The sequence below is a fragment of the Saimiri boliviensis genome, chromosome 16, assembly GCF_048565385.1.
Source record: "Saimiri boliviensis isolate mSaiBol1 chromosome 16, mSaiBol1.pri, whole genome shotgun sequence".
NCBI classification, from domain to species: Eukaryota; Metazoa; Chordata; class Mammalia; order Primates; family Cebidae; genus Saimiri; species Saimiri boliviensis.
This window is the reverse complement of record NC_133464.1, coordinates 59,970,314-59,993,022: the sequence shown is the minus strand read 5'-3', so window position 1 is coordinate 59,993,022 and position 22,709 is coordinate 59,970,314. Positions and strand designations below refer to the sequence as shown.

At 40.2% G+C, this 22,709-nt stretch overlaps 1 protein-coding gene across 2 annotated transcripts; it reads right to left on the bottom strand.

Annotated features, from left to right (window-relative positions):
• Positions 1 to 367: 367 nt before the first annotated feature.
• On the bottom strand, positions 368 to 22,546 carry SPRYD7 (SPRY domain containing 7). 2 transcript variants are annotated; one of them, XM_003942238.4, is made up of 5 exons: positions 22,265 to 22,542; positions 16,259 to 16,375; positions 13,799 to 13,965; positions 7,801 to 7,903; positions 368 to 1,296 (listed from the first exon to the last, which is right to left on the bottom strand). In XM_003942238.4, the coding sequence occupies exons 1-5, from the start codon at positions 22,368 to 22,370 to the stop codon at positions 1,199 to 1,201; spliced, it is 591 nt and encodes a 196-aa protein (XP_003942287.1). In that variant the 5' UTR covers positions 22,371 to 22,542; the 3' UTR covers positions 368 to 1,198. The 2 variants fall into 2 exon arrangements, with proteins under 2 accessions (XP_003942287.1, XP_074243775.1); XM_074387674.1 differs by lacking the exon at positions 16,259 to 16,375 and having other exon boundaries at positions 22,265 to 22,546.
• Between the last annotated feature and the right edge of the window lie 163 nt (positions 22,547 to 22,709).

The following is a 22,709-nucleotide window of genomic DNA, read 5'->3' as shown; positions in this document are numbered from 1 at the left end:
ACCTTATTTAATCATAGAATCTTATGCTCCCTTTATAAATGGGAATCTGAGACTTGGAGAGACTGGGGATCTCACTTAAGAAGAAAATGGAAAGAGCAGCAAAACTACAATTTGGATCTCTTTCTAATTCTAACACCCAGGTTTCCCTGCACAATGTACTGTTTCTTGTTGATAAAATGAGGGAAATGTATGCATCCTTGCCATGCTCATTTGAAAACAGACAGTGTATCTGAAGATGTATTGAGTGATTAGTTCAGGTCACAGGGGGTTAACTAAAGGACAGTGATTCTTAGGAACCGGGCAAAGACTCAGGGTCGTGAAGAGGATTTACTTACCTCTGAACTGAAATAATCACAGGTGATGTGAATTTAGTGTGTAACTAACAAAATAGGAAGAATGTGTTTAATATAGTATTGTACATTCCTTAATTACAATTATTTATTCCAGAAAACATACAAATAAAAGTCCTTAAAAGAATAATCTCATTTAAATGTAAAGCATTATATATACTACTCTAAATGTCTGCCAGTGTATATTACATTACTAATCAACCACTACTTACTCTGAAATTGAGGTAACATAGCATGAGGCAATAAATGCTCTGACAATTACTGAAACGTTTATCTCCTTTCACAGAGAAAACCGAAAGCAATGACATTACACAACAAAATAAGCAATTTATGTTTTAAGAAAAGTGGTACATGATACAGTAAATAGATCGCCAAAAATGAAGTTCCCAATAATATAAATTTCTTTCACTTTGTTACATTGTATATAAAAAAGGACAGAGAGGCAAAATTATCCAACTGCAGACCTAAAATACTTAATGAGGTCTAAATTTCAGAGTGACAAAAACACCCACCAAACTCTAAATCTCTATCAAAACAAATATATTATGTAAGAAAGAGTCTTCTTTAAATGTATATATCTATATAGCCATGTAATACTGTTCATTAAATCCAGTTCTATTTATTTAAATAAGAATTAAATAAATTGCCCAAATGCTTATTTTCATTTCACAAAACAAAGTATTTTAAATCACAACTTCAGGGTGGTATAATGAATATACTGGTTCCTTAGACAGCATTAACAAGCATATTTTAAAGAATATATTTTCATCTATAGGCCAGGTAAAGCTTTATTAAATGATAAACATTTTTGAACAGTGCAGAAATACAAGTTTCAAAAACAAATACATTCAGAAGATCTGCTGTTCAAATAATATTTTTTCAAAACCAGGAGGAGGCGTATGATAAAATTCACTGAACTGGCAATCCAAAATTGCACTGTCATCAACTAAATGATAGGAAAATAAAGAAAATAAATTAGAAGCAAATACTTTAATTTGAATGAATACACAATATAAAATAAACTGTCTCCATAATATACCAAAATATTAATAGGTAAGAAGACTAAATATATCTGCTGTCCCTGTTACAAAACATAATCCTATGGGTAAAAACAGCCATAGCAAAAACAAAAATCTATCTGTCAAACACATTGAAAGGATATATATCAAAATATTATTAGTAATTCTCTCAAGAGAATGTGAATGTAATTTTTTTTATTTGCTTATCTGCATTTTCTCAATTTTATACAATTTAGATGTATTACTTTTTAAAAAAAATGTTTAATTTTCAAAAAGTACAGATGCACAGGAAGCTGCAAAAATGTTAGAGTCCAGTGCACCCTTTGTCCAGTTTGCCTCAGTGGTAACATCTTACATGACGACAGATCAACGTCCAAACCAGGAAACTGACATTGGTGCACTACTGTGAACTAGACTGCAGGCCTTTCTCAGCTTCTAAATGTTTTTACCCGCATTTACTCAAGAGAAATGAATACGTATATCCAAAGACATATTTTCAAATGTTCACAACAGCTTTATTTGTAATAGCCCCACACTGGAAACAACCCTAATGTCCATCAACCGGTGAAGGATACAGAAATTGTGATATATCCACACAATGCTATACTTCTCAGCAATAAAAACTGATGAATTATTGATACATGCTACAGCATGAATTAATCTTCAAATAATTGTGCTGAGTGAAAGAACCCAGACCAAAAGAAAAGTATAGACCATATGATTTTGTTAATAAAATAGTCTAGAAAATGCAAGCTAATCTGTAGTGATGGAAAGCAGATCAGTGATTGTATGGTTGGGGCTGGGGTAGGGAGAGGTGAGTAGGATACAAGAGACAGAAGGAAACCTTTGGGGTGAGGATTATGTTCATTACCTTGACCCTGGTGATGACAAACCAAACCATGACTGTAAAGCAAAGCAAGTAAATAATTAACACTGTCATCCAAAAGTGATTGACTCTCCCTGGGTGAGGAATGTAGCTGTGGTGTGGGCTGCATCTGGGCCAAGAAAATGTATTTCTTTATCTAAGTGGTGTGAGTGTTCACTTGGTAGCCATTTGTTAAATTGCACATGTAAGTTTAATGCACATTACTATATACTTTATATTTCAATGTGAATGCAGAAAAAAATGTAAATACTGGATTTCACACTCATGAAGTCACCAGTGATTTTAACAAGGGTGGTTTCAATGAGTGGGTTATGGCAGCCAGGTTGGGTTGCAGAACAAATGAACAATAACAACAAAGGTGTCAAATGCTCTACTCCTGAGCTAGTGAAAGAATCTATACAACACCCAACCCCGTAACAACAGTTTACCTATGTAACAAACCTTCACATGTACCTCTCAATCTAAATGTTAAAATAAAGAAAAACAATAAAGATGGTAGATGTAGGTTATTCTAGAAGAAATGTGACCATCCAGGGACTAGTGAGAAATGCATGCCCAAAGAAGGGTGTTTGGGATGGGAAAGACTCAGAATGTTTATGAGCACTGAAGAGGGAGGCCTATGACATGAGATATTGATGAAATAACTGACAAAGTGACGTTCCAGAGTTGGGGAGTTTGAAACCCAGACTACAGACAGAGTGTTTGCAACATGCAGAGCACCACTTCTGAGATGAGATGGAAAGAAGGCAGGATTGGACTTCAAGAGAGGGAAGCTGGAGTTCACTTGTAATAGTCCGTGTTTTTGTGAAGTAGAAGGCAAGGGCATTTTCAGAGAATGAATAGAGAATGCAAGAAGCACAGAATGCCCAGAGATGCATTGAAATGAAAAATTATTGAGAGCTCAGATTAGGCTGGAAGTCTTAACTTTGTAACCACACACCTTCAATGTTATGCAGTTTTTCTCTCCATATAGGTTCAGTGTAAGAATAGACAAAGCGGCCAGGTGCAGTGGCTTATGACTGTAAACCTGTAAGCCCAGCACTTTGGGAGGCCTAGGTAGGCAGATCACAAGGTCAGGAGTTCGAGACCAGCCTGGCCAGCATGGTGAAACCCTGTCTCTACTAAAAATACAAAAAAAAAAAAAAAAAAAAAAATTAGCTGGGCATGGTGGTGTGTGTCTATAGTCCTAGCTACTCGGAAGGCTGAGACAGGAGAATCACTTGAACCCGGTAGGTGGAGGTTGTAGTGAGCCAAGATTGCACCACTGCACTCCAGCCTGGGTGACACAGCGAGACTCTGTCTCGAAAAAAAAAAAAAGAATAGACAAAGCAAATGATTGGATTGATTGAGGATTACGGATAGAAGACAAAAAGGTAAGGTGATTTAAGTTTTATTTTTATCTTTGATAGGATCAGGCTATTAAAATACTTGGCTTAATTGGAGTGATTTATGAGTTCAATTTATGAAATACAATTCAGTATCTATAACTTTAGTATATTACAAATAATGCTGAATAAAAGAAACAGTTCAGAGCATTAAGCTTATTTGCTACAGTTTAACTTGTTTAACTGTCATTCTACTGATATTTATTTTATTTCTCAGCCTCACCTATTTCAAATATCAAACTAAATTTCCATTTACTCAAGTAAATAAAGGAATTGCTTTTAGGGTTACCCAATATGCAACACTAAATTGAGTTTTAAAAACTTGTTTACATGCAAGGACACAGAAGGTAAAAATGACTGAAAAGTAATTTTAGGAGAAAAGAAGGCTAATGAAAACCTTAAACTAAAAAGTAATCACAAGCACACTTCTGACATCCCAGTTTGTCATCATTGATAAGCTATTTCTATTTCTTAACTTTAATTTTATTTTTCTTTTGAAATAGGGCCTTACTCTAGTACCCAGGCTGGAGTGCAGTGGCACAATCATTGCTCACAGGAAACTTGATCTCCCAGGCTCAACAGATCCTCTCAGCTCAGCCTCCCAAGTAGCTGGAACTACAGGCATGCACAACTATGCCTGGCTAATTTTTAAATTTTAGGTAGAGACAGGTTTTCACTATGTTGCTCAAGGCTGGTCTTGAACTCCTGGGTTCGAGCGACCCTCTTACTTCAACTTCCCAAAGTGCTGGGATTACAGGCATGAGTCATTGCACCAGTGCTGCTTTTATAGTAAACTACAAAGCATTTATTTCGTTCTTTTTTTTTCTGAGATGGAGTCTTGCTCTGTCACCCAGGCTGGAGTGGAGTGGTGTGACCTGGGCTCACTGCAACTCCTGCCTCAGCCCCCGAGGTAGCTTCGATTACAGGTGTATGCCACCACACCCAGCTAATATTTGTATTTTCAGTAGAGACAGGGTTTCCCCATATTGGCCAGCTGGTCTTGAACTCCTGACCTCAAGTGACCCATCTGCCTTGACCTCCCAAAGTACGAGGATAATAGGCATGAGCCACTGCTCCTGGCTTAATTTGTTCTTTTTTTGTGGCGGGGAAACGAAGTTTTGCTCTGTTGCCCAGGCCAGAGTGCAATGGCACAATCTCGGCTCACTGCAACCTCTACCTCCTGGATTCAAGCGATTCTCCTGTCTCGGCCTCCCATGTAACTGGGATCACAGGCAGGCACTACCACACCTGGCTAATTTTTTTTGTATTTCACCATGTTGGCCAAGCTGGTCTCAAACTCCTGACCTCAAGTGATCCAGCGGCTTCAGCCTCCGAAAGTGGTGGGATTATAGGCGTGAGCCACCGAGCTGGTCCTAATTAGTTCTTATTATAACCCAAATGTAAGAACTTAAATGAAAAAATATTTTTAGACTCACTAAAACTGCAGGCAGAAAAATCATATACCTGTTGATTTAAAGCTGATAATATAAAATAGGCTGGGCATGGTGGCTCATGCCTGTAATCCCAGTACTTTCGGAGGCCAAGGTGGGCGGATCACTTGAGCTCAGGGGTTCAAGACCAGCCTGGCCAACAGGGTGAAACCCCACGTCTAGTAAAAATACAAAAGTTAGCTGGGCGGGGTGATACACACCTGTAATCTCAGTTACTCTGGAGGCTGAGGCAGGACAATCGCTTGAACCCAGGAGGCAGAGGTTGCAGTGAGCTGAGATCACATAACTACACTCCAGCCTGGGTGACAGAATGAGACTTTGTCTCAAAAAAAAAAACCCCAAAAGTTGGCTAGGTGCGGTGGCTAATGCCTGCAATTCCAGCATTTTGGGAGGCCAAGGAGGGTGGATCACATGAGGTTGGGAGTTCGAGACCAGCCTGACCAACCCTGTCTCTACTAAAAATACAAAATTAGCTAGGTGTGGTGGCACATGCCTGTAATCTCAGCTACTCGGGAGGCGGAGGTTGCGGTGAGCCGAGATATTGCCATTGCACTCCAGCCTGAGCAACAAGAGTGAAACTCTATCTCGAAAAAAAAAAAAGTTGATAATATAAAAAATAAAGGAGAATAAAGTGATAAAGACATTGTGGTTATGCTTTTCTAAAAAAAAAAAAAAAAAGAAAGGAGACCTATTTAACATTTATGAATAAAACTATATACTATCTGGCATTTGCCTCAAAATAACCCAAGGAGGGGAGGTGAAGAACAGTAGCAGCGTTGGGGGTTAGGGGAGTATGGATGGAACCTGATTGGCTACAAGTTGATAATTGTTTGAAGCTGGCTGATGGGTATATGAGGATTTATTATACTATTCTTTTTACTTCTTTACATGTTTGGAATTTTCTTTTTTTATTTTTTTTTGAGATGAAGTCTTGTGCTGTCACCCAGACTGGAGTCAGTGGCGCAATCTTGGCTCACTGCAACCTCTGCCTCCCAGGTTCAAGCGATTCTCCTGCCTCAGCCTCCCAAGTAGCTGGGATTACAGGAGCATGCCACCATGCCTGGCTAATTTTTGTATTTTTAGTAGAGACAGGGTTTCACCCTATTGGCCAGGCTGGTGTCAAACTCCTGACCTTGTGATCTACCCGCCTCAGCCTTCCAAAGTGCTGGGTTTACAGGCATAAGCCACTGCGCCCAGCCCTTAGCATTTTCAGTAATAAAAATTAAGGTAGGCTGGATGCAGTGGTTCATGCCTGTTTTCCCAATAGTGGTGCACACTTGTAGTCCCAGCTACCAGGGTGGCTGAGGTGGAAGGATTGCTTTGAACCCAGGAGTTTGAGGCTGCAGTGAGCTATAATTGGGCCACTGCACTCTAGTCTGGGGGACAGAGCAAGACTTTCCCAAAAAACAAAAACAACCCCCAAGATTTAAGTAATAAAGTGGTAATAAAGTCATCTCTTAAGTAGCCCAAGTCTTGGTGGAACACACATGTACAGAAATAACAGCACTTATACATATGTGACTACCAAGGCAAAACATGAAACTATTCTAAGTCACTATTTCCCTCAGAAGAGCTTTAACATTTAGAGAATTTTCTAAAGGTTATTAATGCTCTGTCTACATAAAATTCCCATCCCTAATTCCAAAATATTATTTATAGTTATGTTTCCTGGTCATGTAATCATTCCCAATAACTTGCAGAAAAGGTTTTCTAAATTCAGTAAAGCCTTCTGAAACTTTCTAAAATATAAAACTACATGTTGAAAAAGGAGCCAGGCACGGTGGCTCACGCCTGTAATCCCAGCACTTTGGGAGGCCTGAGCCGGGTGGACCACCTGAGGTCGGGAGTTTGAGACCAGTCTGACCAATATGGAGAAACCCTATCTCTACTAAAAATACAAAAAATTAGCCAGGCGTGGTGGCACATGCCTGTAATCCCAGCTACTTGGGAGGCTGAGGCATGAGAATCACTTGAATCTGGGAGGCAGGGGTTGCAATGACATGAGATCGCACCATTGCACTCCAGCCTGGGCAACAAGAGCAAAACTCTGTCTCAAAAAAAAAAAAAAAAAAAAAGAAAGAAAAAGAAAAAGGGAGTACAGTTATGGCATATTTAAGTATAATCATTGTATTTAGCAACTTTTTTAAATACATGGGGAACAGAAACTATTCTTAATCCTGCAAAGTGGGACTATATTATCCTACTGACTACATTCCATATAAAAAGGTCCTTATTAACAATGTATCCGGATTCCTAGATGATAGTTATAAAATTAACATACATGCTGATATGATTTGGCTGTGTCCCCACCCAAATCTCATCTTGAATTACAATTCCCATAATCCCCATGTGCTGTGGAGGGATCCAGTGGGAGATAACTGAATCATGGGGCGGTTACGCTCATGCTGTTCTTGTGAGTGAGTTCTCACAAGATCTGATGGTTTTATAAGGGGCTTTCCCCCACCTTGATCAATCTTCTCCTTCTTCTTGCTATGTGAAGAAGGATGTGTTTTGTTTCCCCTTCCATCATGATTTTAAGTTTCCTGAGTCCTTCCCAGCTCTGTAGAACTGTGAGTCAATTAAGCCTCTTTCCTTTATAAATTACGCAGTCTTGGGTATGTCTTTATAGCAGCATGAGAATGGACTGATACACATGCCAAACAAAAGTTAATACATATCTAATAATACATGAGAAATATTTTAGCTTACCATAAACAACTGGATACACTGTCCCTCGTATACCTGATGCTGGACAATGCATGTTTTTTCCATTCAAATATACATTTAATTCCACATGGTCATATGTAATACCCTAGGAAGGAAAAAATAGAAATGTTCCATAAAAGCTGAGCAGTCAGAAACCATTGACTGGGAAGTGTGGAGACAAAAAACTAAGCACAGGGTGACAACAATTTTCATTAAGGGTTGACAATTTGGTAGAATTCTACTTGAACTGAGCTAAAAAAAATTAGTAGTAATTATGAGGGGGGATAACGTCATGTAACATCCCAATAGTCCACATTAGAGATAAAACAAAGTCAACAGTTTAAATCCTAGAATTACATTTGTATAATCTAGATTTTATATTCTGAATGCAAGATAAGAACTATATACCATGAATAGAGAAACCTTTTACACTCCTGGAGAAAATGCTGTTCTCTCTCTAAAGAATTTGATCGTTTTTTTAGAGATGGGGTTCACCATGTTGGTTAGGCTGGTTTTGAACGCCTGACCTCAGGTGATCCACCCGCCTCAGCCTTCCAAAGCGCTCGAATTACAGGCATGAACCACCATGCCCAGCAGAATTTGATCTTAAGAAGGAAAAACAATGAGGTTTTTCTCACTGTCAGGACTTACTACCTGTCAGTGTCTTCAAATTATGAAGAAATGTCTCTATACAATTTATTTCTAGGAAGAACAAACACATATCTACATCTCTTTACCCTGGTTTCAAATTTGTCAGGTATATTATTAAGGAAAAGCTGGTGTTTACACTGAGTAAAATTAGTAATTAGTTTCAAGTTAAAAAATAGAACAAAAACAACTCAAGTGATTTAAAAAACAATGTAATAAAATTACACACTATTGATGGTTAAAAAAATCACAATTAGTACTATTAATAATTAATGTTAAAATGCTAGAAAACACTTAGCCCATATTACACATCAATAGTGCTACTATTCTAGGCAGTTCATATTTACTCATTTAATCCTCCCAACAAGACAGTATTATTATCTCCATTTTACAGATGAGGTAGCTAAAGCACAGAAAGATTAAATAATTTACCTAAGATTGCACAGCTAGGAAGTGGAAAAGCTGTGACTTAAACCCATGCAGTACGGTTTCAGAATACTTGCTGTTAATCATAATACCCCTCTCTGAATCACCATGCCTCTCTTTAAACACTTGCTCTTAATCACCTTCTTTCTTTAAAACTTTATATAATAGCTACTAACTGATAACAAAAAGAGATCTTTTCCTTGAAAAACAGCAGAGATCTTTCAATAGAGAAGTCATTACAGACCAAGAAGCAAACCACTTCAAGGATTTCAGGATTTCTGACTGTGGATAAATTCTATCAAGTTAAAAGCTTTTTAGAGGTAAAAAAGATTTTATAGATCATCTTAGTCTTAATTCTCTCTCTTTACAGGCAAGACAGCAAAGGCCCAGAGAAGCTAATGTGGTAAGGGCCATCAAAGATTCTCAGTTCTTAGCAAAGCCAGGGTTAGCTTAAACAATTATTCATAATTAAGGAATATTGAGAAAGATAAATAGTACATAGATTGCCTTTGTTTCACTTTAGTTTGTATCTTTAGACAAACTAAAATAAAGCTAACTGATGGCTGAGATTCACTTTTCTAATGAAAAAGTCTGTTTTCTTTTTTTTTTTTTGAGACGGAGTTTCGCCCTTGTTACCCAGGCTGGAGTGCAATGGCGCGATCTCGGCTCACCGCAACCTCCGCCTCCTGGGCTCAGGCAATTCTCCTGCCTCAGCCTCCTGAGTAGCTGGGATTACAGGCACGCGCCACCATGCCCAGCTAATTTTTTGCACTTTTAGTAGAGACGGGGTTTCACCATGTTGACCGGGATGGTCTCGATCTCTCGACCTCGTGATCCACCCGCCTCGGCCTCCCAAAGTGCTGGGATTACAGGCTTGAGCCACCGTGCCCGGCCGAAAAAGTCTGTTTTCATTTAAAAAAACAAAAACTTATCTGAAGTTGTAATCCAGGCACCTTCATCCCCCAGTGGCCAATTGCAAACAAGGAAGTTTTCTGTTTTTTCCTTTTTTCCTTCCTTTTTTCCTTGCTTCCTTGCTTCCTTCCTTCTCTCCTTCCCTCCTTCCTTGACAGAGTCTTGTTCTGTCGACCAGGCTGGAGTGCAATGGCACCATCTGAGCTCACTGCAACCTCCACCTCCCAGGTTCAAGAGATTCTCCTGCCTGCCACAGCCTCCCAAGTAGCTGGATTACAGGTACCCACCACCATGCCTGGCTAATTTTTATATTTTTAGTAGACATGGGGTTTCACCATGTTGGCCAGGCTGGTCTTGAACTCCTAACCTCAAATAATCCGCCCACCTCGGCCTCTCAAAGTGCTGGGATTACAGGCATGAGCCACCGTGCCTGGCCTTAAGCAAGTTTTAAATTTAAGCCTGCAGTAACAAAATCCCAGCACCAAAGAGGTGAGGAAGGATGTGAGAAATCCCACAGAGGTGAGTTCAAGTATTTTCTTTCCTTTTTATTTTTGAGACTAGGTCTCACTCTGTTGCCCAGGCTGGAGTGCAGTGGCAAGATCTTGGCTCACTGTGATCTACCCACCTCAGCCTTCCAAAGTGCTGGGATTACAGGCATGTGCCACCATGACTAGCCAGTTCAAGGCTTTTCTAACCTAATCTATCCTATGATGAAGAAACTGGGTTTGACTCTGCCAAAATAATAGCAAAATATCCTAACTGTTCTAAGTCTATTAATAATTGTGTGCAGATTAGTGAAAAGATTTTGAAATGAGACGGTTCAGCTATGATCTTGTTTTGGTTTTCGGTTGTTTTGTTTTGTTTTGTTTTTTGAGACAAGTTCTTGCTCTGTGGCCCAGGCTGGATCATGGCTCACTGCTGCCTTTATTTCCTGGGCTGAAGTGGTTCTCCCACCTTAGCCTCACAAGTAGCTGGGACTACAAGAGCATGCCACTGTGCTCGACTAATTTTCTTTTTAAATTTTATTTATTTGTTTGTTTGTTTATAGAGATGGGTCTCACTGTGTTTCCCAGGCTGGTCTCAAACTCCTGAGCTCAAGGGATCCTTCTGCCTTGGCCTCTCAAAGTGCTAGGATTGTAGGCATAAGCCATAGTGCCTAGCTGAGCTATATAGTCTTGTAATTAACTCACATAAGAAATTACTTAACTTCTCTTAATCTGTAAAATGGTGATAATACTACTACTACCAGCCAGGTGCGGTGGCTCACGTCATAATCCCAGCACTTTGGGATGCCAAGGTGGGTGGATCACCGGAGGTCAGGAGTTCCAGACCAGCCTGGCGAAAATGGTGATACCCCGTAGCTACTAAAAACACACAAAAATTAGCCAGGAGTGGTGGCGGGTTCTTGTAATCGTAGCTACTTGGGAGGCTGAGACAGGAGAATCACTTGAACCCGGGAGGTGGAGGTTGCAGTGAGCCAAGATTACGCCATTGCACTCCAGCCTGGGCAACATGAGCGAAACATCTTAAAAAAACCAACAAAAATAATAATACCTATTTCAAAGGGCCATTATAAGCATTAAACAATTTAATCCTTGCCAGATACTTAGAACTGTGTCCATAATAAATGCTTAGAAGTGTTCATTATCGTTATTATTACATAGAATGTTTATAAGACTTCTCTAAAATTAAACTGATACATATACATGCATTTTAGAATAAAATTTGTACTTTTCAGAACTATATGTCTAAAAAGAAAGTCAGCATAAACTGTTTCATGTATGTCTTCCTAGTTCTGTAGCAGGCTGAGCTGCACTGGGTGATTATCATATAAGTAAAATCATATAATCATTTGGTTAGATGTTAAGAGCTTATTTTTCTTGATTTCTCCTCAGAGAATGGTACATGACTTAAATTCTAAACACATAAGAATGTTTTTCCTCTCTTATAATCCATTTTCTTTATTCCATGCCACTGTTAACAATTTGACAACATCTGTTCTCCAGTACTTGAACTAGGAAGATAAAGGTAAAATGACAGGGTAATGTTTTTCTTTTCTTGGCACTGCATGTATTTCATAGTTTTAGTTCTCATAAAAATGAGAATGAGGGTGAAAACTCAAAGTCTTATTCAACAACACTGATAGACAAAAAGTGGCATTCTTCAGTCTGTCAGATTGTGCTATTAGACATCGCTACAAATGAAATGAGACAGGAAGGCAGGTAGAAGTTTCAGTTTAACAACAAAGAAAAACATTTGTTACTGATTATCCTTTCTTATATTTGAATTTCATCTTTTAAGATAAACAGGTTGACAGCATCAACTTGACTTCAAGATTCTCTTTCAAGAAATCACCATTTGAATAACGATGTTCCATATTATGGGGCATCTGGCAATGATCTACAAATACAGAACCAACTATTCAAAAAGAATGAGGAAAAGCAGATTTTTTTTAATGGCTTACGCCTTTCATCCCCTTTTTTTCTTTAGTCAATTCAGGAAAAAAAACTTCCAACAATTAAGAACTTACTGTTGTTCATATTTTTGAAATTGCAGAAAAGAGAAGAAAGATCAGGTCATAACCAAAAATCTCAATTTCCACACCTTTCTTCATTCTTCCTAAAATACTGTACCTTTTCTAAATTAATTAACTTGGATTTCTCTTGTCTGTATCACCTTTTTAGAAACTTTATTTCATTATTCATGGATTCTTCTCAACTTCATATCAGAATTGGGAAGCCAAGTTTCGGTGTACAAGGGTACCTCGGCCCAAGGAGACTCTAGGACTCGGTTCTTACTCAATAATAGGCTGACCTCAGTAGATAGGGAGGAGTTTTGGATAATAGAGTGTGGGAGGAAGTATCTGGAAAAGACAGAAAGAAATCTTTGGGGCCGGGTGCGGTGGCTCACGCCTGTAATCCTAGCACTTTGGGAGGCCGAGGTGGGTGGATCACCTGAGGTCAGGAGTTCAAGACCAGTCTGGCCAACATGGTGAAATCCGGTCTCTAGTAAAAAAAAAAAAAAAAAGAAATCTTTGGATTACATTTTCAACAAGCTAGCTTTGGTAAAGAGTTAAACAGAGCCAGTTAGGAGTAAAAACAGAAAAGTTTTAATAACGTGTAACTTTCACTATCCTCTGCTGTCTAAGAAAAACTTTTCTACTATCAACCTTTTTTGAGTACTATTCTCTAAAGAGTAATTAGGTTAAGTTTAATGAAGATGAACATTTCTGATAAAATGCTGTAATTCTCTAACAGAATTTCGTAACAAATGAAGAAATAAATGTATGGCTGTGTGCAGTGGCTCACTTTGGGAGGCCAAGGCAGGTGGATCACTTGAGGTCAGGAGTTTGAGACTAGCCTGGCCAACATGGTCAAACCCTGTCTCTACTAAAAGTACAAAAAAATCAGCTGAGTATGGTGGTTTGTGTCTGTAATCCTAGCAACTCGGGAGGCTGAGGCAGGAGAATAGCTTGAACCCAGGAGGTGGAGGTTGCAGTGAGCCAAGATCATGCCACTGCACCACAGCCTACGTGACAGAGTGATACTCTATCTCGGAAAAGAAAAAAAGAAAGAGGAAGGAAGAGAAGGAGGAAGGGAAGGAAGGGAAGGAAAGGGAAGGAAAGAAGGAAGGAAGGTGAACATTTTTCCTAGCAACTCCTCAAATACACCTAGTATTTTCTAATATGAGCTTCAGCAAAGAATTGTGGGCCAAGGCTTATCTAATGTGAGAGAAACAGGAATGTATGGTCAGCAGCCAGCCTGTCATTAATTCTCCAGAGTTGAAATAAGGGTTCACACTGATTTTCCTGGCCAGTGGCAGCTCTAAAAAGGAGATGGCAGTTGAGTAGGGCAGCAGCATCCACAAGTCCTTTCGGGAAAAATGCACTATCTCATTAGATCCAATCCCATTGCTTTGGAATTCAAACCACAAACTCCCAGGCAAAGCTGTAGATACTAAAAGCAGTTCAAGTTTAGCCATTTACAGTGGAAAGCAACTCCACAAGGGAACTCACCACCACATCTCCCTCCTGTGGAAGACTGTTTGCTGGTAGCCTGTTTTTCTCTTCGTTGTTGTGGTACAGGGCTCCATCATTTCTCATCACCAGACTATGCACATCTCGGCCGAGAGGAATCTGATTCAAGTTAACCTTCTGAGTTGCAACACCAATACCCCAGATTCCTAAAAATATAATAGTTTAAATGCCCTCAAAATCTGAAGACTACAACCATAAACAGGGTTATTTTAAAAGGGAGTATATACTTTTTAAAGGAAGTGCTGTATTACCACTAAATTGTTTTCTATTACTCTTTTTAAAAAAATCTTTTAAAACTACTTTGCACCAGCCTGGGCAACATGCCTAAACCCTGTCTCCACAAAAATACAAAAATTAGCTGGGCATGGGGGCACGTGCCTGTAATCCCAGCTACTCAGGAGGCTGAGGTGGGACAAATGTTTGAGCCCGGGAGGTCAAGTCTGCAGCGACCCATGATCATTCCACTGCACTCCAGCCTGAGTGACAGAACCAGACCCTGTCTCAGTAAATAAAAGAAAAGAAAAGAAAAGAAAAGAAAAGAAAAGAAAAGAAAAGAAAAGAAAAGAAAAGTAGTTTTCAAACTATACTATGTTCTCCACAGATGTAGTACAGCCCAGGAGATAGGAGAGTGGGTCCTGGAATTGAGCAAATGAAGATTAAATCTTGACTTTGCTATATCATCTTGGGCAAATTACCTGTTTTTGTTCCCTTATCTGTGAAATGAGGATTCTAACAGTACTCACCTCACAAGATTATGAAAAGATACAACAAGAAAATCCAAGTAAAGCACTTGGAACAGTTTAAGTACTCCAAAACATGAGTAAGTAAAGCACATAGTAAGTATTCAGAAAATGCTAGCTATTATCATCATCATTATTCTCTCAAAAAGATTTTTTTTAAAGCTACACATTGCATTTAAATAGTCTGGAGTTCAGTTTCATGCTCTCCCTCTGAAAAGTGGGAATATACTGTCTTCAGTTTTTACATCTACAATGAGTGACAAACAATATATACCATAAGCAATATCATGGAGAGGAGAAATTAACAATAAGGTGGAAAATCATTTTCTTACCCAGTATCTTGAACTACCACACCCAGGTAATTTTTTTTTCTTTGTAGAGATGGGGTTATGCTATGTTGCCCAGGCTGGTCTCAAACTCCTGGTCTTGAGCAATCCTCCTGCTTCGGCCTCCCAAAATACTAGGATTATAGGTGTAAGCCACCATGCCCCACTGAAAATCATTATTTAAAACTAATTTAGAGCTAGGCATGGTGGCTTGAACCTATAGTCTCAGCTACTGGGGAGCTTGAGGGAGGAGTACTGCTTAAGCCTAGAAGCTCGAGGCTGCAGTGAGCTATAATCATGCCACTGGACTCCAGCCTGGGTGACAGAGCAAGATCCCATCTATAAATAAACAAATAAAATGAATTTAGAAAATAACCCCTGAGGGAAATTTCATATCATTCAAGGCTAGTCAAGTAATAGCATCATTTACTCCACTCTTATTTTCCTATTCTCTGCCCATATTACTTATACAGTACTTCACTAGAAGTTTCTTTACAATAAAGCCTTTTTTTTTTTTTTTTTTGAGGTGGAATCTTGCACTGTTGCCCCCGCTGGAGTGCAGTGGTGAGATCCTGGCTCACTGCAACCTCCGCCTCCCAGGTTCAAACAATTTCTCCTGCCTCAGCCTCCCAAGTAGCTGGGATTACAGGTGCCAGTCACCACGCCCAGCTAATTTTTTGTATTTTTAGTAGAGATGGGTTTCAGTATGTTAGCCAGGTTGGTTTCAAACTCCTGACCTCATGATCCACAGCCTCAGCCTCCCAAAGTGTTGCAATTAAAGATGTGAGCCACCGTGCCTGGCTGCTTTTTTTTTTTTTTTTTTTTTTTTTGAGACAGAGTCTCGGTCTGTTGCCCAGGCTGGAGTGTAATAGCACAATCTCAGCTCATTGCAGCCTGCACTTCCTGTGTCCAAGCAATTCTCCTGCCTCAGCCTCCCAAGTAACTGGGACTACACTACCACACCTGGATAATTTTTGTATTTTTAGTAGACAGGGTTTCGCCATGGTGGCCAGGCTGGTCTCAAACTCCTGACCTCAGGTGGTCTGCCAAACAAGAGGGTACATCTGGATCCCATTAAAAATGCTAGTGCCTTACATTTATCCAGCATGTCTTGTCTTAAAACACTTTCATACATTGAGTTCCTGTGAGGCAGAAAGAGCAGCTCCTGTAATATCCATTTTACAGATGAGAAAACTGAACCTAATTTAACTAAATTAATTTATTGGGAATTACACAATAACAGGTGGAAGACCCAGATCTTCTAAGAGTTTGAGGCTTTCATATTACCTTCTGAATCTTTTTTATATGTTACAAATCACTCTTAATATTTAGAACAATTAGGACTTTTAATAGTAAAGTACTATTATACCAACCTGTGGACTGGATTTTGAATTCAAAATAGCTTTTGTTTTGATGTAAAGGTGCGCTGGCTAAACAACCTCCTGTTCCACATATTCTTCTTCCATTCTTTACAATGACAACATCTGTTCCTAAACAAAAAATGCACACTATGTAAAGTTTTGTATTTTCTTTTTATTCTTTCTTTATTTATTTTTTTTTAAAGAAGGAGTCTCACTCTTTTGCCCAAGCTGGAGTGCAGTAGCCTCATCTCAGCTCACTGCAACCTCTGCCTCCAAGGTTCAAGTGATTCTCCTGCCTCAGCTTACCAAGTAGCTGGGACTACAGGCGCACGCCACCATGTCTGGGTAATTTTTGTATTATTATTATTATTATTATTATTATTATTATTATTTGAGACAGAGTCTTGTTCTGTTGCCAGGCGCCAGGCTGGAGTGCAGTGGCCCAATCTCAGCTCACTGCAACCCCCACCTCCTGGGTTCAAGCAATTCTCTTGCCTCAGCCTCCTGAGTAGCTAGGACTACAGGCACGTGCCACCACGCTCAGCTAATTTTTGTATTTTAGTGGAGACGGGGTTTCACTATGTTGGCCAGGATGGTCTCAATCTTGACCTCGTGATCCGCCCACCTCGGCCTCCCAAAGTGCTGGGATTACAGGCGTGAGCCACCGCGCCTGGCCGTTTTTTGTTCTGTTTTTGAGACATTGTCTTGTTCTGCTGCCACGATGGAGTATGGTGGCGCCATCTCGGCTCACTGCAACCTCCACCTCCCGGGTTCAAGCGATTCTCCTGCCTCAGCCTCCAGAGTAGCTGAGATTATAGGCACACACCATCACGCCCAGTTAATTTTTGTATTTTTAGTAGAGACGGGGTTTCACCATATTGATCAGGCTGGTCTTGAACTCCTGACCTCTGGATCCACCCCCTCAGCCTCCCAAAGTGGGATGGGATTATAGGCATGAGACACCACACCCGGCCAAGTTTTGTATTTTCATATCCAACAATCAGAATAACCCAGCACCCCCAAAATAGGGACACTGTAAGTACTTTGAAATATAATCTTTTTTTTTTTTTTTGAGATGGGGTTTTGCTTTTGTTACCCAGACTGGAGTGCAATGGCACAATCTCGGCTCACCGCAACCTCCGCCTCCTGGGTTCAGGCAATTCTCCTGCCTCAGCCTCCTGAGTAGCTGGGATTACAGGCACGCACCACCATGCCCAGCTAATTTTTTGTATTTTTAGTAAAGATGGGGTTTCACCATGTTGACCAGGATGGTCTCAATCTGTTGACCTCGTGATCCACCCGCCTCGGCCTCCCAAAGTGCTGGGATTACAGGCTTGAGCCACTGTGCCTGGCTGAAATATAATTTTAAATACTTAATTCACTCTTTTTTCTAAGATAACATTTATAAGTAATATTCATTTGTATCTATAAGTTTTAATTAAGTGGGCCAGGTACAGTGGTTCATGCCTGTAATCCCAGCACTCTGAGAGACTGAGGTGGGCAAACTGCTTGAGTGCAGGAATTTGAGACCAGACTGGGCAACATTGCAAAACCCCACCTCTACAAAAAAGAGAAAAATTAGCCAGTGTGGTGGTACGAGCCTGTAGTCCCAGCTACTTGGGAGGTGGAGATGGGAAGATCACTTGCACCTGGGAGGCAGAGGATGCAGTGAACCACGATCGAACCATCGCACTCCAGCCTGGGTGAGATTACTAAGTTTTAATTAAGCAGTTTCAAGTAAACTATAATAACTCTGAATTATATTGAATGTTTAAAACACTTTTAAGGTAGGAATAGACTAACTCCTTTAAATTTTAGCCAAGGAGCCAATTTGATGATTTCATAATTTCTTAATTTATACAAAAACATAAACACAAGAGACTTTAGTAAATTGGTAGTTTTCAATTCTATTCAAATGAATTAAAACAATTTACTAAAAGCCAGCTTAATACAGACTAAATACAAGCAGCTATACTTGTGCATTAGTCATGTAAGAACTGAAAAGTACAGGGAATATGAAAAAGAACACACATCTATGTTAAAATACCTGACAGTGAAAAACTGCTAACTTTAGGATCTTAAAATGTTTATTAAGATAGCTACTCCAATCACATTGCAAATATGTGAATAAGGTTTTAATATGCACTTCATTCTCATGGAAAAGTTTTATTTTAGCTTAAACATCTATAGATAAGAGTGAGAAAGAAAGACATTGTCTCCTGATATGATCCTAGTACCAATTTAATTAAGAAAGACACATATATCAGAGAATATACATAACTCTAATATGTAAGAATATACAGAATTACATAATTCTAATATGTAAGAAATAGCCCATGCACCAGTGCATATAACTGCCAATACTTGTGGCCAATAATACCACTTTGCTGGCAATAACTGTATCAGCCAAGCAGATCTGAATATTAGAACTCTATGGGACTCTTACAGAAAGGGTTAAATAAAACTAGGGCACAGTAACAAAAGTTTGAATTCACAGTTAAACAAAATTATTTGGGACAAACACATAAGAGAAATGCAAAATTTTCAGATTCTAACACAATTCTAAACCGGCTGATTTAAGAGATGCTCTCCCTTAAACAAGGCAAAACTGAGATCCCATTGTATGATTAATAAAAATTCATTAGCATCTTTTTTTCCTAATTAAAAAAAGTTAACCCCCAAATTCTGGGAAAGTACCTTTACAAATCATTTGCATCTGGCTACTCCATATACCTTCAGTAGTTTCAACTGGAGAGCATCCTCCTTGATGGCAAAGACCATGCAGTGTTTGGCATCAAGCAGTTGCTCATGAAATAACTGACAAAGAATGAATGAATATGCTGTGCTAAACACTTTGTAGTGGACATGTACCATCTGTTCTCCCTTTCCTGTCAGACTTCCCTCTGGAGATCCAAACAGTTCCAAGAAAGTTGTCTCAATCTCTAGCTTCAGGTATAAAACATCGGTCCTAGGTTAAGGCAGTCAGTGCCCTCCACATTTCTTGGCCACATTAACGGAGTCAAGAACTGCTACCTAACCTAATCTACTACAATTAGAGTCTCAGGACTTTTGCAGAGCACAATGGGATAAAAACACTCTCTTGGCTGGGCACGGTGGCTCACACCTATAATCCCAGCACTTTGGGAGGCCGAGGCAGGCAGGTTACTTGAGGTCAGGAGTTTAAGTCCAGTCTGGCTAACATAGTAAAACCCCATCTCTACTAAAAATACAAAAATTAGCCAGGTACAGTGGCATGCACCTGTAATCTCAGTTACTCGGGAGGTTGAGACAGGAAAATTGCTTGAACCTGGGAGGTGGAGGTTACAGTGAGCCAAGATTGGGCCATTGCACTCCAGTCTGGGCAACAGAGCAAGACTCCCTCTAAAAAAAAAAAAAAATTCAGGGTGTTTATGAATCATTAGGGAATCATTTTAAGCTTATCCCATTTCTCTTTATTAAGTACAAAGATGTTCTGTATTTGAATCTGTAATTTTATTAATGATTGGTACTGCTTAGAAAGTCAAGGCAAATTTGAGTACAGGCAGAAGACCAATAAACATAGCCATCAGGGATCTTTTAAGAAACACAAATTTCGGCTGGGCGCAGTGGCTCACACCTGTAATCCCAGCACTTTGGGAGGCTGAGATGGGTGGATCAGCTGAGGTCATGAGTTGGAGACCAGCCTGGCCAACATAGTGACACCCCATCTGTATAAAAAAAAAAAAAAAAAAAGAAACATAAAACATAAATTTCCAAATAAGTGGTATCTCTTTCAAAGTAGCTACCGTGGAAGTCATTTGTCTCTAAAAAGTCAGTTCACAATTAAAAGCAAAAGATACGGCATCAATGATGATACTTACAAAAACTATGCCATAGAAAATTCCAAAAGAGGAATTCCAAAGTCATTTTAAGTAATACATTATTACCAAATAAGTGACAACCCTGAGAGAGATATCACTTGGATATGAAGTATACAGACAATTTTGTTAAAAAATCATATTCTTTAGATCATTTAATATAATAATCTTTCACATAACCAAATCTATGTGTTTCTATTTTCAAGTCAAGATCAATTCATGTTTGAAACATGCTCTTCTTCTAATTCAACAACTCTTTTCTCTCATTTCATTCAAGTTCTTAAATCAGGCTCCTCTGTGATTGAAGAATTTAAGTTTACAGAAAGACAGGTTAAGAAAAAAGTTCTACTGTAGTTAGAAAATGTGGAGATGACATTACTCTGTTTCATCCAATTGGTAGCTGAAAGTTGCTGGACAGCTTTAGAGAAATAAAACATAGTGGAATGAGTGTATCTGACCAGCTTTTTCTAGAGAAAACAGATGCCAGAGAAAAGGAATGCTCTAAAGAGCAGATTGTAGTAATTCAAGAGTCTAACAGCAGCTAGGAAGAAGTCCTGCAGTTGATCATGAGTTCCAGGAACTATGTAGTGGTTTTCCTTCACTACATTCTCAGCACTTTCAACAATGCCTGCCACCTGATAGTTGCTTAATAAGTATTACTTCAGTAAATGAGTAAGTGAAATGGAAATATTTTCTGAGGAAAACTAGGATTTGAACTCCATCATCTATAAATGATGAATATGAAATAATTTAGGCCGGGTGCAGTGGCTCGTCCCTGCAATCCCAGCATTTTGGGAGGCTGAGACTGATGGATCACGAGGTCAGGAGTTCAAGACCAGCCTGACCAACATGGTGAAACCCCATTTCTACTAAAAATACAAAAATTAGCCAGGCACAGTGGCAAGTGCCTGTAATCCCAGCTTCTTGGGAGGCTGAGGTAGGAGAATCATTTGAACCTAGAAGGCAGAGGTTGTAGAGAGCGGAGATTGTGCCACTGCACTCTAGCCTGGGTGAGAGAGCAAGACTCTGTCTCAGAATAAATAAATAAATAAATAAATTAAAGTTTATGTATTAAGGTTCTGTACTACCTTTGGGAGATCTAAGAATTAAAAGTAAATACACATGTACAAGGTAATTATATAATTATCACATTTAGTATGTGTTATACAAAAATATAGTGGGCAGAGTATTTCCAGAATTATAAGGAATCTGGGCAGGAGAGGGCTTTATTATAAATATTAAGAACTGCCTTTTTATTTCAATGTGCTATCTTTTAAACAATCAGAGATGTGTGAAAAATCAAAAGTGCAGAAGTATAGTAAGAATAAAATAATCCACAAAAAGACAGTACTCTAACTGAAATAATTATATTGGGAAATCTCTCCTTCTAGAACCACATTCCAGAAGCATGAAACTACATGGGAACAGTCTAAACAGAAATAATAAGGTGGTGAAAGGGCCGGGACGGGAAAGAAAGAATGTTACATAAATTATATGAACTTGGAATTGAAAGGAAAAAGCAAGATGTAAAGAAGAAAAGTGCTATTTTATTTTGCAACAGCCTACCTGTTGGAAAGAGGCCAGATGAAATGACAGCACCTCTAACAATGACTAAGGAGTCGGGCAATGGGAGATTTTAGTTGAAATGACAAATTCTGACCTGAGGTGCGACTTCAGACTTCTACAATCTGCCTTGTTTTGACTTTAGGAGGTGAGAGAAAAATTACTTCCGATAATATAGGCTTCTATCTATAAATGACAGGGCTCAAGAGACAAGACCGACAGGGCAGAAGGAGAAACAGACCGGACCTAGAAGCATACTGAAAATGTGTAGGTTTTGATTGGGGCGCGCCAGGAGGGCACTCTCCGCCCCCTCGCCTGGGCACGTGTGACATCTAGAGGAAGCCCTAGGAGATTCCCGTGAAAATGGGAGGTCCACACGCCCACTCGCGATGACAGAGAGGGCTGCGTAGCCTTGAACACAGAACCAGGCCCAGGTGGAGTCCGCCGGCGTCTGGAGAGAGCTGCAAGACGAAATGGTGTCGGGGCAGCGCGGCCGGCGCGGCGGGGCAGCATGAGGACCTTCTGACCCTGCAGGTCTCCCTGCCTGCCGCGCCCGGACCCCCTGAGACGTTAAGTCTGGGGAAAGGAGGGCCCTTACCCATGTGCTGCGTGTCTAGCTGCACAGCCGGCATCTCCTTCAGAGGGATGTGGCCGGTCCCGCCGTCTCTGCAGCACGGCAGGCAGCAAAACACCGAGGCGGCCATAGCGCAGGGACCACCGACTCCGCCGTCCCTAGTCCGCGGCGACACCGCCCCCCGCCGCTTCGCTCCGTCTCCTACCGCTGCCGGAGCGGTGGACTTGTCTGTGTGGAGCTCGGAAGTCGGTACAGCGACACCCTAGGCCGGGAGGGCGCAATTCAGGCTAAGGCTAGGCTGGCCTGCTAGGAAAACGCTGAAGATCAAGGGGCGGGGGAGGGACCGGACCGGGCGAGAGGCGGGGCGGGGCCGGGGAGACGGGTGGGGCTAGTGGCGTGGGGGGGGCGTGGCAGGGCGCGGGGCGGGGCGGGGCGGGGCGGGCAAGCAGATGTAGGACGGCGTGCGTCT